Source organism: Mytilus edulis, chromosome 14, assembly GCF_963676685.1.
Source record: "Mytilus edulis chromosome 14, xbMytEdul2.2, whole genome shotgun sequence".
Taxonomy (NCBI): Eukaryota; Metazoa; Mollusca; class Bivalvia; order Mytilida; family Mytilidae; genus Mytilus; species Mytilus edulis.
Window position 1 is genome coordinate 14,897,218 of NC_092357.1, and position 16,324 is coordinate 14,913,541.

The 16,324-nt window shown below is 31.1% G+C and overlaps 1 protein-coding gene across 3 annotated transcripts in view; it reads left to right on the plus strand.

Annotated features, from left to right (window-relative positions):
- The window catches only part of LOC139502517 (transient receptor potential cation channel subfamily M member-like 2), a 42,484-nt gene that overhangs the window by 14,695 nt on the left and 11,465 nt on the right, over nt 1-16,324 (plus strand). For all 3 annotated transcript variants that reach the window (XR_011658868.1, XM_071292002.1, XM_071292004.1), the window contains exons 5-19: nt 147-330; nt 2,576-2,706; nt 3,283-3,412; nt 4,942-5,110; nt 5,591-5,729; nt 6,044-6,125; nt 6,760-6,875; nt 7,359-7,517; nt 8,136-8,207; nt 9,166-9,289; nt 10,547-10,645; nt 11,085-11,184; nt 12,040-12,265; nt 13,287-13,574; nt 15,196-15,336. Coding sequence is in view for 2 of the 3 variants with exons in the window: in XM_071292002.1 (XP_071148103.1) it covers nt 147-330; nt 2,576-2,706; nt 3,283-3,412; nt 4,942-5,110; nt 5,591-5,729; nt 6,044-6,125; nt 6,760-6,875; nt 7,359-7,517; nt 8,136-8,207; nt 9,166-9,289; nt 10,547-10,645; nt 11,085-11,184; nt 12,040-12,265; nt 13,287-13,574; nt 15,196-15,336 (2,160 nt within the window). In the remaining variant the exon portion in view is untranslated. The remainder of the gene's footprint in view (nt 1-146; nt 331-2,575; nt 2,707-3,282; nt 3,413-4,941; nt 5,111-5,590; nt 5,730-6,043; nt 6,126-6,759; nt 6,876-7,358; nt 7,518-8,135; nt 8,208-9,165; nt 9,290-10,546; nt 10,646-11,084; nt 11,185-12,039; nt 12,266-13,286; nt 13,575-15,195; nt 15,337-16,324) is intronic.

Genomic DNA, 16,324 nt, shown 5'->3' on the forward strand with positions numbered 1-16,324 from the left:
TTTGAAATCGTCAGTCTGAGAGAACTTATACACACTGATAATCAGTACAATTTTTAAAATCAAGAGACAATTACAAGCACGCCAAGATCGAGATCAGTCTTTCAGTTATTTTTCATATGTCCATTTGTAGTCCTATACCTTTTCAGTGTATCATAGCGCCTGCTGACACTGACTGTAAGATTTTATATGAGGAGATGCGCAAATGGGTTCCTTTTAACAAAGCACCAAAGGCAGTTCTATCCCTTACTGGAGGATCAGCACATTTTTTAAACAATGAAACACTTGCAAGTCGATTGAAAAGTGGCTTACTGGATCTTATCACCACCACAAGTAAGAAAGAATGTTGCATCCCTACGCTCTCTCTCTCTCTCTCTCTCTCTCTCCCGCTCTTTTTTGTTGTTTTTAGACAAATGAACTTAAAAAGTAAACTCACAAAATTACTGAACTTAGAGGAAAATCAATTCGGAAAGTCCATATACAAATGCAAAATCAAATAACAAAATACACAAAAAACGAATGGACAAGAGCTGTCATATTCCTGACTTGGTACAGGCATTTTCAAATGTAGAAAATGGTGGATTAAACCTGGTTTGATAGCGCTAACCCTCTCACTTTGATGACAGTCTAATCAAATTCCGTTATATTTACAATGATGCGTGAACTAAACGGACACAATAAATAAAAATAGTCGAAATATAGGTTCATAAGTCATTATCGTGTTACAATTTTTTCGTTTGTTTTCTCTTATATTTGAGTGTGAATTCACATTACTATCAGACGTGTCACGGTACTTTTCTATCCCAAATTCATGCATTTGGTTTTGATGTTATATTTGTTATTCTCATCGGATTTCGTCTAATGCTTAGTCCGTTTCTGTGTGTGTTACATTTTAATGTTGTGTCGTTGATCTCCTCTTATATATAATGCGTTTCCCACAGTTTTAGTTTGTTACCCCAATTTTGTTTTTTGTCCATAGATTTACGAGTTTTGAACAGCGGTATTCTTCTGTTGCCTTCATTTAAAAGGGACAATTTAACAGATCACAAAAACATCTACCTACAAACACATTCATTGATTCGCGTGTCTGACGTCAGAAAATTTTAACCGTCACATATATGTGTCGTTCAATGTACATACACACAATTTTAAAATTTCACATAGGCAATGTTAGTATGCAGGGTAAGAAGTATGTAAGAATAAATTTCAAAAAGAGACCGTGATTTAAAATAGTCCGAAAGTTGTAAAGAATTTATAAGAATCCACAAATAGTTAATTCCACTACTCGATTGAATGATTTTGACGTTTGTGGTTCAACGTATTTTGTAATTCATAATAGAAATATATCACAATGACTTAAAATAGAACAATATCATACTGGCGGGATCTTTTAATGTACAGAGTCACGTTATAAGAACCAAAGCGGCTCACACTCTTTTTGTTAATATAACGGAACTTCAGACAATCATCATACAAGTTGGAGATAAGCTATCGGTAAAACAAGGTTCAACTCACCATTTCTTAACAAATGCTTGTGAAAAGGAAGGTGCCAGTCGTTTTACAGGCCCGTATGCTGATTTTGTCAAGTGTTGGTTGTGTCTGTTTCTATGGGTTTTGGCCTTACCGAATTTACCTTGAAGTTCGGTATGTTTTTTGGTTCTTTTTCGCCTGACACGAGATATTTTCCCAGAAATGTACGTACATATTTTATCACTGAACGCTACGCAATAAACAATCAATAAATTAATCGATCTTTTTCCTGTTGTTGAAAAATCTTGAAGTACGTTCATTTGTTTCTCTTTTATTTGAACTTCTCCAAAGGTATCACGCCGTACGGGCTTTGAAAGCTGTCATCACCATAAAAATACACATTTAAAGATTTTTCAGCGATCCCTAAAAAATTATCAAAAAGAGAACACTTCAATAAGATTCAAACAATATCGGAAGTGGGAAATTTAATGCAAACCTCGTGGCCAAACAGATCTACTACACTATTTAGATTGTCTAATAGAGAAAGACTTTATATATATATATAGAGAGAATTCATATGACCAGTTATCAGTTGCCAAGACATCTAAAAGGTAGTCAACAAATCAGTAAATTAACCCTTGGCACGGAGCAATATAGGAAAATAAAATAAATTCAGAAATATTGCAAGGTTTGTATTCATGCAACAAGGTAGCGTATTCTGACATCTGTTAAATAAAATTAACGGTACCAATTTTCTTGCACCAGATGCGCATTTCGACAATACATTTGTCTTCAGTGATGCTCGTGGCCAAAATATTTGAAATCCAAAGCTTATATAAAAGATGAAGAGCTCTAATCCAAAAGGTCCAAAAAGTATAGCCAAATCCGTGAAAGGAATCAGAGCTTTGCATGAGGGAGATACATTTCTTAATTTATAATAATTTCTGACATCTGTTAAAATATCAATATACAGATTTTATCGCAATAATTAAACCAGCATTTTGTTCAGTCTCCTAAGATCGCAATAATAAAACCACACAATAATTTCTGAATTTACAGTATTTTATTTGCTGCAATATTGTTATACTGTTTGGTGTATATCTTTTAGGTCTCTGGCTCATTACTGGAGCAACGAACACAGGAATTACAACTTCTGTAGGAGAAGCAATTCAGGAATACAGGGATAAACATGAAAACAAAGATCATATTCCGGCTTTTGGATTTTCCGAATGGGGCAAGGTAAGAGTATACAGTAAATAATTTACTTCGTCAAAATTATTTGTCCATTTGTACGCCATCTAATTTTTCAATTACGATAATTGGAGACACTATAGGGATGACGCGGTATCAATTAAGTTTTATAATTTTTGAAGTATTAAGATGTTCCTCTGCCCCTGCAACCGTTGTTTCGGGAATAAATCCTCAAAATGCGTAAAAAGTTCATCGAAAAGGAGAAATCGATTCTTTATACTACTGGGAGAAGAGACCGAATTCATTAATACGCAATTCCTCTGAAACCATACCTAAGTCGGAATCTTTTTTTCTATATGATGTATAAATGTAGTGTTTTGTTGTTCCTAATTTTGTCTTTGGAATAATATTTTTTTTCCACCGGTAACGCCAATTTTTTTGGAGAATATCCCAATTTGGAGACTGCTAACAATACGAGTATTATACACCTTTCCACACAATCAGTCGACTTTTATTTTATTTTTCATCCGTGTTAAATGGATTTTTTTCCATTTAGTTTTCCTTTTTTATCCCTATTTAACATATTTAACGTGGCTCATAAAGTTATTGTGATTGTGTTTTCAGGTTGTTAAAGGTTATTACCAAACCTGCAATGGGAAGGATTTAGAACCAAACCATACACACTTAATAATGGTCGATGGCAGCGAGGAAAAGGTATTGAAGCTAAGAACAGACCTTAGATGTTATCTTGCAAGTAAGAACAATACTTTAAGTTTAATGCCTCGTTTACACGTACATTTCTTGCAAATAGAATTTGAATCGAATTCGCTAATCGCGTTCACGCACTCTTCGTTTTTAATTCAAATTGATTTAAATCGGCTATATCGCATTATCAAATTTGCAATAGAAATGCGTTTTTATTAATACGATTTAAAAGTAAACGTCGTTCGGACAGTAAAGCGAATTTGACGCGCATTGCAATTCAAATTAGAACTTACGTTTGAACTTAAAACGTTTCGTATGAGAATAAAACTAATTCGAATTAGTTAATACGATTCGAATACGAATGACGTGTAAATTGGTGATTGGTAACAGATGTTCCATAATCTTCCAGGATTTCGTTTATTCTTTTGAGTTTTGTCACGAGTAAATTGTTCTTGACTTTAAATGATGCATCTTGTACTGCTGATTTTAATCTGTTTTAAATTTTACGTAAAAAGTTGTGATATACTAATAGAATGAAATCTTGACAAAAGCAATAAAGGTATCAAATAGATTATAATAAAGGTAGTATCTGTTGTATTTATATTACGCTTACATTTTGAAGAAATAAAGAAAACCATGTTCTTTGCGTTTATATTATCTAATGCATAACCATTTGTAAAGGACAATTCATACATCTAGAATTTACTAGTCCGTTAGGCATTGATTGAACTGTTATTCGCATTAGCTTTTATAGTGATTTTTAGAGTTTGATTCGAACGTAGTTAAGGATGTACTTTGGTGAGGTTTTGGAATGCGTGTCAAATGTTCGGAATCCTTGGTGTTTTTTCATACAATTCAAAGTAAAATGTTTTGCCCCATAACACCTGATTATTTTTTTATTTAAGACTTAATAGCACATGAAAGGTCAAAATTTCAAAAGATTCTTGATTTTGTTTCTTTTGTTTCGAGACCAAAAAAATACCACTGAAATATAAGTTAAAAGTCTGAGTCAGCCTTTTCCCGCCATATTCTAAATCTCAAATATCTCGAAAAGGAGGTCCATGACCTATCGATATTTTTAGCTTATGTTTATCTTTAAAGAATGCTCTACCAGATTAAAGTATCAATTTTAAATTATTAATTTATTAATTATCACCTAAACTCACCTTAGTACATCCTTAAGTGAATCATATTTTCAAAGACACTTAGTGTGATATATTTGATTTATCATGTACAAAAATATGAAGGTAAAAAATTCTGAAAAGTGTATGACAACGTATTTTAAGGTATGATTGTATAGTATTGAACTATTCTGCGATTGGCTCAAGAAATGATAAACATTGACCATTTTGGCTCAGAGATTATTAGCTATGTGTTGATCTGTTGAAATAAATTGTATTCCTATGTTTGATACACACTACAATTTGAAATGCACCATTTATAATCAAAGTTTACACATCATTAATACACTGGAAGCTATGAATGAAATTGGCTTAAACAGAACACAAACTTCGTTTTAGGTCTTTGTTTTGTCTATTTTCCCTGCATTACTCAATCTATTGATTGTCATTCGTGTAGCACATATGCAGATTCCCGTGATACTGTTGATTGTAGAAGGTGGACCAAAAACATTTGAAATAGCATTGGAGTCTGTCAGAAAGAATATTCCTGTTTTAGTAATAGAAGGGTCGGGTAAAGCAGCGGACTTCATATCTAAAGGTTATAAATTGAGCGAGGATAAAACCAGGTTGGTGGTAAAAAGTATTATCTGATATTGTAATAATGATCACACCTATATTAGCTTAAGCTGTAATTAGTCAACGCAATATGTGCATCGGGTATAATGTTTTTGACTCGTCCGTTCCTCCGTCAGTCCATCAGCACTATTCTTGTCACCGTAACTCCGCTGAAATCACACACCAGAATTTCATGCATCTTTATAGATAATAAGGATATTCTATGTAGACATGGTAAATGTGCATATTGACAGGAAGTAGTGATTCAATTTTTCTTGTTTTTCCCCTTTGCACTGATTGGCTTGTCCACTGACAATGTGGGGGAGTGAGGTATATGAATGTAACAAAGGTTCTTTAATTGTTATTTTATGTAACTGATTATAATTAAAAGTGTTTATTTTTATATACATTCTCAATGGGATATTTTTGTTGTTTTTGGTTTTGTTTGCTTTTTCATAATTTGAAGAAAACGTTTTAATATTTTTATATAGTGAAGGAAATAGCGTTTTTACTGAAACATTTGGACCAGAAATGTTTCAGTCAGCAAAAAACATGTCAGACACAAGCAAAGATGATCCTAACAAGTATGTAAGCCAACTGAAGGACTGTCTGAAGGAAAAGAGGAAAATGGTAAGGAAACATTAATTTGGGCATTCCATAGTTGTCTAACTTTTTTACGATATCATATAATGTCGACCCGTTTTATTTATATAACTTTTATTAAATTCAAATATCCTATCTGCTTCAACATTTGTTTTAAAGAATCCAAGATGAAGATCGATCTAAAACGTGCATCGAACATATCCAATTTTGTTTTTGAATATAGATATATAAAGAGATGTGAACAATTAAAGGCAATCAAAAGGTCTTCAATACTTCAACAGGTTACTTTGTTTCAATTGGATGTTAGTTTATCTAATTCTGACATTTTTTTTTTCACGTAGATATACGTTTTCTCGTTAGACGACACAAGTGAAACTTTGGACAGGCATATCCAAGATATGATTTTCACCATAAGAAATAAAGGTATATTTGTTAATAAATACTTAAACTTACTATTTAACCTTTATTTACAGAGACAAAACTGTATTCTTTGAGATCGTTTCGTTGTCTAGTATTTACCACTGTGGTAAAAAGAAAATGACAGTTAAGCGATCAGGAGTGCTGGAAAATCTTCCTTTTGCATAGTAACATTGAAATTTAATTAATGCATGTTCTCATTTTTATGTAATGAATAAAGATCAAAACTTATTAATTTTCATTTCATTTCAATTTTAATCACTGGTAAACAAATTTGGATCTGAAACGTCATTTCGTCTGAAAGACTGAAAATTGATAATTACGGTTATTTCGTAAAATTCACTTCCAGTCAATTAATATCTGTTAAGTCTGTGTGTAGATTGTTAATATACAGTACTATTACTGAATTGTCTCAGAAACTGAAAAAAAGTGAAAGAACAAACAACAAAAATTAATAACGAAACCAAATCCTCAACTATTTCATTGATATAATCTTACTTTGTTTGTTTTTCATAGTTATTTTAAATTAAAAGAGTAAGACAATGTCTTTATAGAATTCAATAGAATACTAACACTTTACTTATGAGAATATATTTTAGATAAGTATAATTGTGAATACTTTTATACATCCATTTTGCAGATAATAAAATGGATACCGAGAAAAAAATTCGTTTGGTCAATATCTGGAACAGACCTGATATAGCTGAAAACCACATTTTTAACATGCAGAATAGACAGGACATTGCGTATTTACGGGTAATAACTTACTTCAATTGACAAATTATAGTATTAGTATTAGCCAAAAAAACAGGTTAAACCCACCATTTTTTTCTTAAAATGTCAATATGAAGATATGATAAAACTGCCAATGAGACAAATTTCCAGGGGGAAAATATTAAATATAAAAGTATCTGTTAGACTGACATTAAGGTTTCAAACAATCATTGTTAACTCTTGGTATACAAATTTAAAATAAAAACATATATTTAAATCTATAAGAGCAATTGAATACATTAAGTAATGTTTTTTATATTTAGTCCCCTTTCCTTTTCAACTTCGTACTTTATTTGGCCTTTTTAAAATTTTGATTCTAACGTTACTGATGAATCTTTTGTAGACGCAATGTGCGTCTGGCATAAACATAAATTTCAATCCTTGTATGTATGATGAATTTATTTACCATGAATTTAAACAGTTATTTTATTTAACATGTTTAAACAATTGGTTTATTATTTGCAGGAATCGTTGAAAAAGAAAGATAGTGCGGTATCAGAGCTGTTTAAAAAATCTTTGGTGAACAACAGGGTCGAATTTGTAACCCTTGTGTTGAAATACATATTAGCACCAGAATGTTATCAACAATTTGTGACAGACAATCTTTCTTTACTATACAGAGAGGTATGTTCAGAACTTGTAAATTTCATTCTGAATTTACCCGCCGAAAGTTTAAAAGATAACAGCTGGTGGATTAGCTTCAACCCCAACCTTGACAGGAATCCATCATTCATTGGAATCCAGATTCAATAAAACAAACAAAACGATTGGCAATATGAACAAAAAATACACAAAATTTAGTATTCATGCAACCAAACTTTTTGAAATTCGCAAACTAGAATTATTATAGAGTTTTTGTTCTATTTTCAAAAGAACTTTTAGTATCCCACTTCGCATTAAATAAAATTCTGAAATATATTTATACAGGCATTATCTATGATTGAGATTTTATAAAAAGTGCATATACTTGGAATCACATTTGTATTTGTACCCTTCACGGAAAGACACGCTCCCTAAAATCTTAAGATTTTCAAATTTAAATTATCTGGTATTAATTCGTTAAAGTTAATTTTGTTATATATGTATTTGATGCTGGACTCTTTCTGTGTCATTGTAGTATTCAGCTGTAATTATAGAATATGCAAAAACGAAAATACCAAGAAACAAATCTAAAATACTGATGATTTGTTATTTAGAGGATTGATTTTTTTTACAATAATCCTTTTTTTTTTTTATTTATAGTGTATGGATCCAGAAAAGGAGAGTAGTTGTACCGCAGGACAGTTCCTACACGAGTATTTACAGTCATCAAAAGTAAGATGATATTTCATTTCATAATTGTGTTACTTCAATAATGTTGATAAAGAATAAAAGGAAATTATAAAAAAGCTTGGTTTATCCTACTTGCAAACTACCGACGTTGTAACCAATACGATTTTTAATATTTAATTGCCAAATAGATATAAAAAAGGCAGTAAATATCTGACTAGAGATCAATAATGATTGTCTGGGAACATTTCATAATTGTGTTACTTTAATAATGTTGATAAAGAAAAAACAAATTATAAAAAAAAGCTTTGCTTGTCCTACTTGCAAACTTCAAAGTAACGTTATCATATGATTTCATACCGATAATATTTTTTTAATATTAAAATAAATAAAAAAATATATCTTACTAAAAATGAATAATGATCGACTGGGAAAATTTGTTTATTATTAAACATGAAACCATCTAAACCTTGAAAATGATCTGACACTGATGGAGTTTATTTTGATGTACCGACTTCATGCAGGGGCGTTTATCAAAAAAAGAAAAAAAAAGAGCTCGCATTATCTTTTATTTCATGTTCAGCCTTATTAATTCTACCACTGAATAATTCAACATTTGGTGAATATTTTGATCCCAGCTTTCCCATTGAACTGGAAATAAAAAATAACACAAAGACATGGAAGTCTGCTTAATATTTTGAATTACATCTATGATAATTTATCGGCTTAGGACGTAAATTAATCGAAATTGTTAGGCAATTCATAACACTGGAGAAATTACCCTATTTTTTCATCGACTTGGACTGTTCCTAGATATTGGCACGACATAGTTGTAATTCTGATTTTTAAGTAGATAAGAATAAGTAAAATCAGAAAAATACTGAACTTTGAGCTATTAGTCACCGAAGTCGATAGGTGTTTTCTTTTAATGTAAAATACATTAATCTGTAAATCATACAAATGTTTGAAACACTTAAAATAATAAAATATATTTCCAAAACAGCAATCAATGTTGAAGAGAGGTAACTGGAAAAACGATCGCAGTGACCTTAAATATCTAGACGATATAAATCAAGCTGTTATACTGCTACTTGGCAATAGACAACTCAAGCCTATTGAGACTATGGGTAATTTAATCGCATTTCATGTCGTTCTTATAAAAAAAGGAGATGTGGTATGAATACTAATGAGACAACTATCCACCGAAGTTCAAAATAAGTGGATGTAAATAAATGCAACAGTATTTTACTGCTGTTTGACAGTCATAATTCGATAACACAAATACCAATCCGAGTAAAAAAATCAAGTCGAGAGAAACACATAAGTAAATTATATGAGGAAAACAATGGAATAACAGAAAAACTGAACTACAACAAAAGCAAACACTAATATACATTGATACGGACTGTTGATACAATGTCTTTGATATGTTCATTTGCTGTCAATTTACTATTTTAAAATGTAAAATTATTCTTGACACTAAGTAGTATCTACGTCAGGCAGAGATTGCCATACCGTATTATCGTAATTTTCAGTTTTTTAATGCTGTTCAACTAATTTTGTTTATTTGACCTCCCAACTTAGACGATTCGAGCATCATCGATGTGTTTCATGTAGACAAAACGCGCGATTGGGTTACCAAATTATATCTATATTATAGTTGTACTCACCTATGTTGCAGAACCAACAAGCGCATGGAAATTTGAGATTTTGTTTTGTCAGATCGGAATTCTGAGTACATAACTTTCACAAAAACACATTTATATTTGAACAATACTTACCTCGTTATCATTGAAAAGATTAAGAAAAAAAATAAAACTTATAACTTGTATAGTCAGTGTTGTTATGCATTTTCTTTGTTCATTTCGACAGAACAAATACGCGTTTGAATGAGGAACAAGATTAAACTTGAGAATTAAAATAGGTAATGTGTCAAAGAGAAAACAACGTGACCATAGAACAAACAGCTGAATGGTACCAAAGGGTCTTTAATGCAGAGAGAAACTCCCGCACCAGAGGAGTCGTTTTATTTAAGAAGTAAACAACTGAATATAGAAATCAGATTATGTTACCATTAACAATTCAACTGCAAAACTCCTGGGGATGAAAAAATATCATATGTCAGAGCGGTAGCTGGTATTGTCATGATAAAATTGTGACTCTCGGGGCTGCAGAAGTGTAGCAGGGCGTCTCATTATCCGAGGGCAGATAGATTCCTTTTATCAGTTTTGCTAGTAAAGTACTTATTTGCCTGAGAGCTGTGACCCCATGTATTGCTTTAAATGATATGTTGTACTTCATATAAACTATTTCAAGCAATATCGTTATGCACAGATAAAAATGATAACCTACTCATACATTTTTTATTGTGCTTTTCTTTTCAGGGACCATATTTCCCTTTAAAGCACTTTTTATTTGGGCAGTGCTTATGAATCGAAGGGAGATGGCTGAGCTATTTTGGAAAAAAGATAGTGATTTTATATGTAAGATTTTCATATTATGTATGCATGGTTTGTGTAACTTGCAACTACTTAAATGATCGTCCTTTAAATATGCGTTGAAATCATACGTTGAAATATGAAAAACAACACATTTGACTTTTTTCTGTATTTACCTTCACCACGAACAATTAGAGCCGAATATTTGAAAGCCAAGGATGTATAAGAACCGAAAAAGTTAAAGAGCTTTATTACTATTAAACAGTAAAACAACAAAATTACCGAACTCCAAGAAAAATTAAATTAAATAGTCGCGAATATATGTAAAACTTGGATTTTCCAATATCTATCTACATCATGTAAGGTTGAAAATGGCGTACTTAATTCGCCGCGAAATCTATTAGATCGGGATAATCGCAGAAAAACGTATACGCGAAAATAAGTTTGCTTACAGTACATGATAGATTGAGTACATGTTATTTAGGTGCAGCCTTGTATGCAAGTTCATTGGCCAAGAAGCTAGCAGAGAGCGCTTGCTCAGAAGAAAATATGGAATTGATAACATCGTTTGCAGAGAATTCCAAGTGAGTGTAAAATGCCTCTATTAAAACAATTAAAGATTAAAAAATATCTGTCAATGAATGTATAAGACATAATTCGCTCTTCGAATATAGTATTACATTGACATCTATAATTATAGATTATTATATAAAATAAGAATAGCGTGACACTAGTATACACGTAGATGCTGATAGCGCATATTTCTTGTCTGTCTATTTGCTTAAAAATTGTATGCACATTTTACGCGGTATGTAAAAAGGATTCGGAGAATAAATATAGCTACGATGTAGGAAAGACTGCTTAAAATGTTTATGTTTTGTTATGTGTTTTCTTCAAACATAAATGATTCAAATAATATCATTAATATCTACTATTATCAATGTTATTTCAACTGATCTGGCAGAGATTATGTTTTAATTTGCATACGAACAGTCTATTTGAAGATGTGTGTGATAAGAATGAATGCCTTTATCATTGAATTCTAATCACCTTTCATTGTCACCAAACGCATATACAAAAGAACTGAGTGTATGATATGGGACGAATAACTAGACACTTCATTGATGAGTTTATCCCAAACTCCTGTCATTATATTAACTGGTCTTAAATACGCGAACATCTTAAACCCCGCCCAGTTAGAGAAATAAATCTAGTAATACCATAGATGTAAAAAAAAAAAAAACAAAAAACAAAAAGATTGAAAAGAAAATGTGTGGAAGAATTAAAACAGCACCTTTTACAGTTCGTGCTTTTGGATCACTTGTCTGGATTTACCTTCATCGGGAATTTTCGGGGATATAGGTAAGCCAGAAATGTATAGATACGTAGCCCAGGTAGGAACTATCTAATCAAAATGAATTGTCAACAATATTTTACAGATATTATGAAACCCTTGCATACAATGTGATGACAGAATTATATTGTAAAGATAAATCCAAGGCTAGACAACTGTTGGTGAAAAAAGTTGAAAGATATGGTAATGCAACAATATTTGAATTAACAGAACACAACAACCTAATGAAGTTTATTGGACACACTGCATGCCAAACAAAGTTGAATATAATTTGGAAGGGACGAATTGCTACTTATACTTCACACATGAAGGTATTTTCAAATAACTCTTATAATAGTTAACTTAAAAGATATTGTGTTTTCTTTTTTCTGTTCCGATAAGATATATATTTATATTTAGCCTTTTCCAAAACCGCGAAAATCAAGTTTTCACAAAAGAGTTTTTCTGAATGCAGAATATACAGCGATATTGTACAGCGATATTGTACAGCGATATTGTTTGAAGACACATCTTGCTCTACTTTTATATTTGGAACTCACATTGTTAGAGTTGTATTAATTTGTAAAAAATTTATAAGATTAAACGATTCTGTTGAACATGTTGAAGCAGTTATGATTATTGAATGATGTACGTCTAATATAAGTTGATATATAAACAAAATGACACATTTGAATAGGAAGCGAATGTGACCTTTTTGTGGTTAATGTTATCATTTATTATTTATATTATTTCCACTTGCTCTGTTGATTAATTAATAAGTACACGAAATATGATTTTGTCATTTTTTATGGACTTTTATGTCCTATAGGTTTTTTTGTTATACGTTTATAAAATAATGTAAACACCATCGTTTCTATGCATAGGCTAGCCTACTTTATCGTGGTCATTCTTGTAGATCATAATTGATACTGTTGGCCATAATGCAATTATAAATCGTGGAAATAGGATTGAGTTGTATTGATTAAAGTTAATCTAGTCTGGTAATTTAATCACCAAAAAATGGACGTTTGACGTTGTTTGTCAGAATAAGATAATTTTTGTGTTTATGGTAATATCATTTCCAGATTTCATCAAATTAATGATGACATAGTGTATCTTGTGTCTTATTCTAACTCGTTGTAAAAGAAATTAAGGGTATGTATGTTAATGTTTTAGGCCGAGGAAAATTCAAAACGGAAAGTCCCTAATCAAACGACAAAACCAAAAGCTAAAACACATCAAACGAATGGATAACAACTGTCATTTTTCTGACTTGGAACAAGCATTGTTCCCATTTATAAAATGGTGGATTGTTTGGTATGACTAAATTAGATTAAAATTCCTATTTTGTAGGTAATTTTTGGCGCTTTCCTACCCTTTTTGATACAAAGCATGATGATTCAAGACGACAAAGAAAAGAAATCTACTTATGAGACGCCAAAAACCCGGTATGCATTAGACATACACAAAGGTTTGCCAAACGGTATTCACAACGGGTCGACAAAGCATGGACCTGAATTTCTTACTGAGCAACACCAATCTAAACGAGCAGAAAACTGGAATGGTATAGCATTTCATAAAAGAATAAGAAATATTTATTACTTTTACAACGCACCTGCAACCAAATTCATTTTTAATGTAGTAAGTACTTTATATACATATATATTAGTAGTTGCAGTATCTAGGTGTTTCACTTTAAAAGATGAAGATGAACCACAATGTGTACCTTGCAACTGCAAGTATACTATTAAACATGTTTTAATTAATTGTATTGACTTTGCTGATATTCGTAAGAAGCATTTCAATGTCAATAATATGTATGATTTATGTAATAATGTTCCATTTACAAATATTGTTGCATTTTTAAAAGAAATTGAAATTTATTATAGAATAAAAAATGTTATTATATTTAAGTCGTTTGTTATTTTTTATCACGTTATCTTACTGTTGATTTTTATTTGTAAATAATCAATTTGCTTTAGTCTAGAATTTTAATGTATTGAAGGACTTTTTGTCTTATTTTAAAAATATGCTTTAAATTGTAAAAATATTCGAATTAGCTCTCGCCGCAATATAGCCTTTTTGTGCAATTGCGGCGTAAAGAAACCAAAAATCAATCAATCAATCACTTTAAATAAGACAAATCACCGAAAATAAATTCAACTGACTAGAATGGGTTTGTATATTAAACATGTTAAATGGGGTTTATCCTGTAAGTTGAACTTTGAATATGCTTAAGTAAATATTTATCTTATTTAAACTAGAGAACGGAACGTTTATAATACATTTAGATTAATTTAATGGTATGACACGCACACCACACAACCATGAACACATGCTCTTCAACAACAGACAGACAGTTGCCTTTATGATACTGCAAGCTCTTAAAATAGATACATTGTAAAGCTGGTAAATCATTTTTATCGTTTATTTGTCCATTTGTCTCCATGAATGTGTACTTTTCATTCATCCACTATCCACTTGTGTTTAAGTTTAGTTGCAAATCTACTGAGTCAAATTCAAATTCTTTGTGATTGAATATAATCAGTTTTTTTCAGACATTAAAGTTTGTTTTCTAACTTATAAATCAACTTTCAGTTCTCATGTTATGACACAAACAGATACTCGATCAGGAGTTTGTGTTTTTTCGAAAACAAATGATAAGTTATAACTTTTCGGAAAGGGTGTATAAGGTTACACTGAATTCAGTATCAGAAACATGTGCATCATAAAAACATCATGTATACAATTATTTTACAAATATTTTATCAAGTCTTAATGATGTACTTAGAAAAAATTAAAAAGTCAAGAATTTAAAATCAATACTGTCAGTTTTAGAGCATTAGTTAAATAACAAAATAAGCTATAAATAGTGAAAGGTATGGAGCTCCTTTCTTTTCGAGATGTTTATTTTTTAAAAATCGCGGGAAAAAACTGACTCTGACTTTTACCTTATACTTGTATTAGTATTTTGTGGGTTTCAAATCGAAAGAAAAGAAATATAGAATCTGCTAAAATTGTGGGAAATGACCATTTAACAGCTATTGTACATGTTGAAGTCTTATATAAAAAGAAAAATGGGTGTTATGGGGCAAAACGCTTTAATGTAAAATGAGAAGTCCCAATATTTGACACAGATTCCTAAACTTCACCTCAGTACATCCTTAAACAGCCTTTTATGAATTTGTTAACAATAAAATGCATAAACTGATTTGATTATACTATTTCAGTGTATGATAATACATTATGCGTTTGTTTTCAGTTGGCGTACACAGCTTTCTTAGTGGTTTTCTGTTTGTTTGTGCTGACAGATTTACATTCAATGGTTAAGGGTGGCATATCTACTTATGAATATGTCACGTGGGGATGGGCAGCATCTATGATGACAGAAGAAATCAGACAGGTAAAACAACTTATTTACATGGAACTCCAATTCTTAGCTTACAGATTCCAAATCTAATACTAGTATTATGTATGGGATTGCGTACCTTACTCTAATATACAAACATAATAATTGTCTGATTCGTTCATATTTAATGTAAAACCACAACAATAGACTTGCATTTGTTAATACAAGCTTTTGTAGACGCCAAATCAATTACTAGGATTTATGGCCACATGCATAATGAGAGAGAATCCCTTTTAAATTTATTAAATGTCAACGAAGAAGTGAGTAATGTTACTTTCAATACTAAATACGTTATGAAAACTGTAACCGAGAAGATCAACTTTCTTGACAATGATGAATGATATAACATACTTTTAAACAGTTATTGTTATAACCGTGGACACCAAAACGGTAATAAACTAAGCACTGATAGACAATTTAAACAGGAACGAAATATTGAACCGTATGTCTTATTGTAAATACCTAGACAACTCTGTTCCGGGCCGCATCGCTACTGCTACATTCGGCTTTTTTTGTCCTTTTAATGGGGAAATGGGGTATGTTAGTTTGCTCAAGAAAAGAGAGGCAAAATAGATAAAAAATTGTAAATTGATAAGTCGATGATATATTGACAAAACAATGGCAAACACGAAAAACGATAGAATGAAAAACAGACCACAACAGTAAAATAATAAAAAAAACATTATCGCCAATGAGCAAGTATATATGATAGTATCTTTTTAAATCGATATTTAAAGTGCTACTGGTAAAAAAGAAATAAACAATTATGTTTAAGTTAAAATAATTCGAATCCATCTGAACACTTGATGAACGATGAGTGTTTGGAAGCAGTAGAGTCCATGTTTAGTATATCATTATCACAGGACATGTGAGTTAAAGAAAATACAGACGTAAATATAATCTTTAATCGACAATTTATTCCTTGACAACATTCATTTTTTACTCTATACATTTTTACTCTATACATGAAGGAAGATCTAGG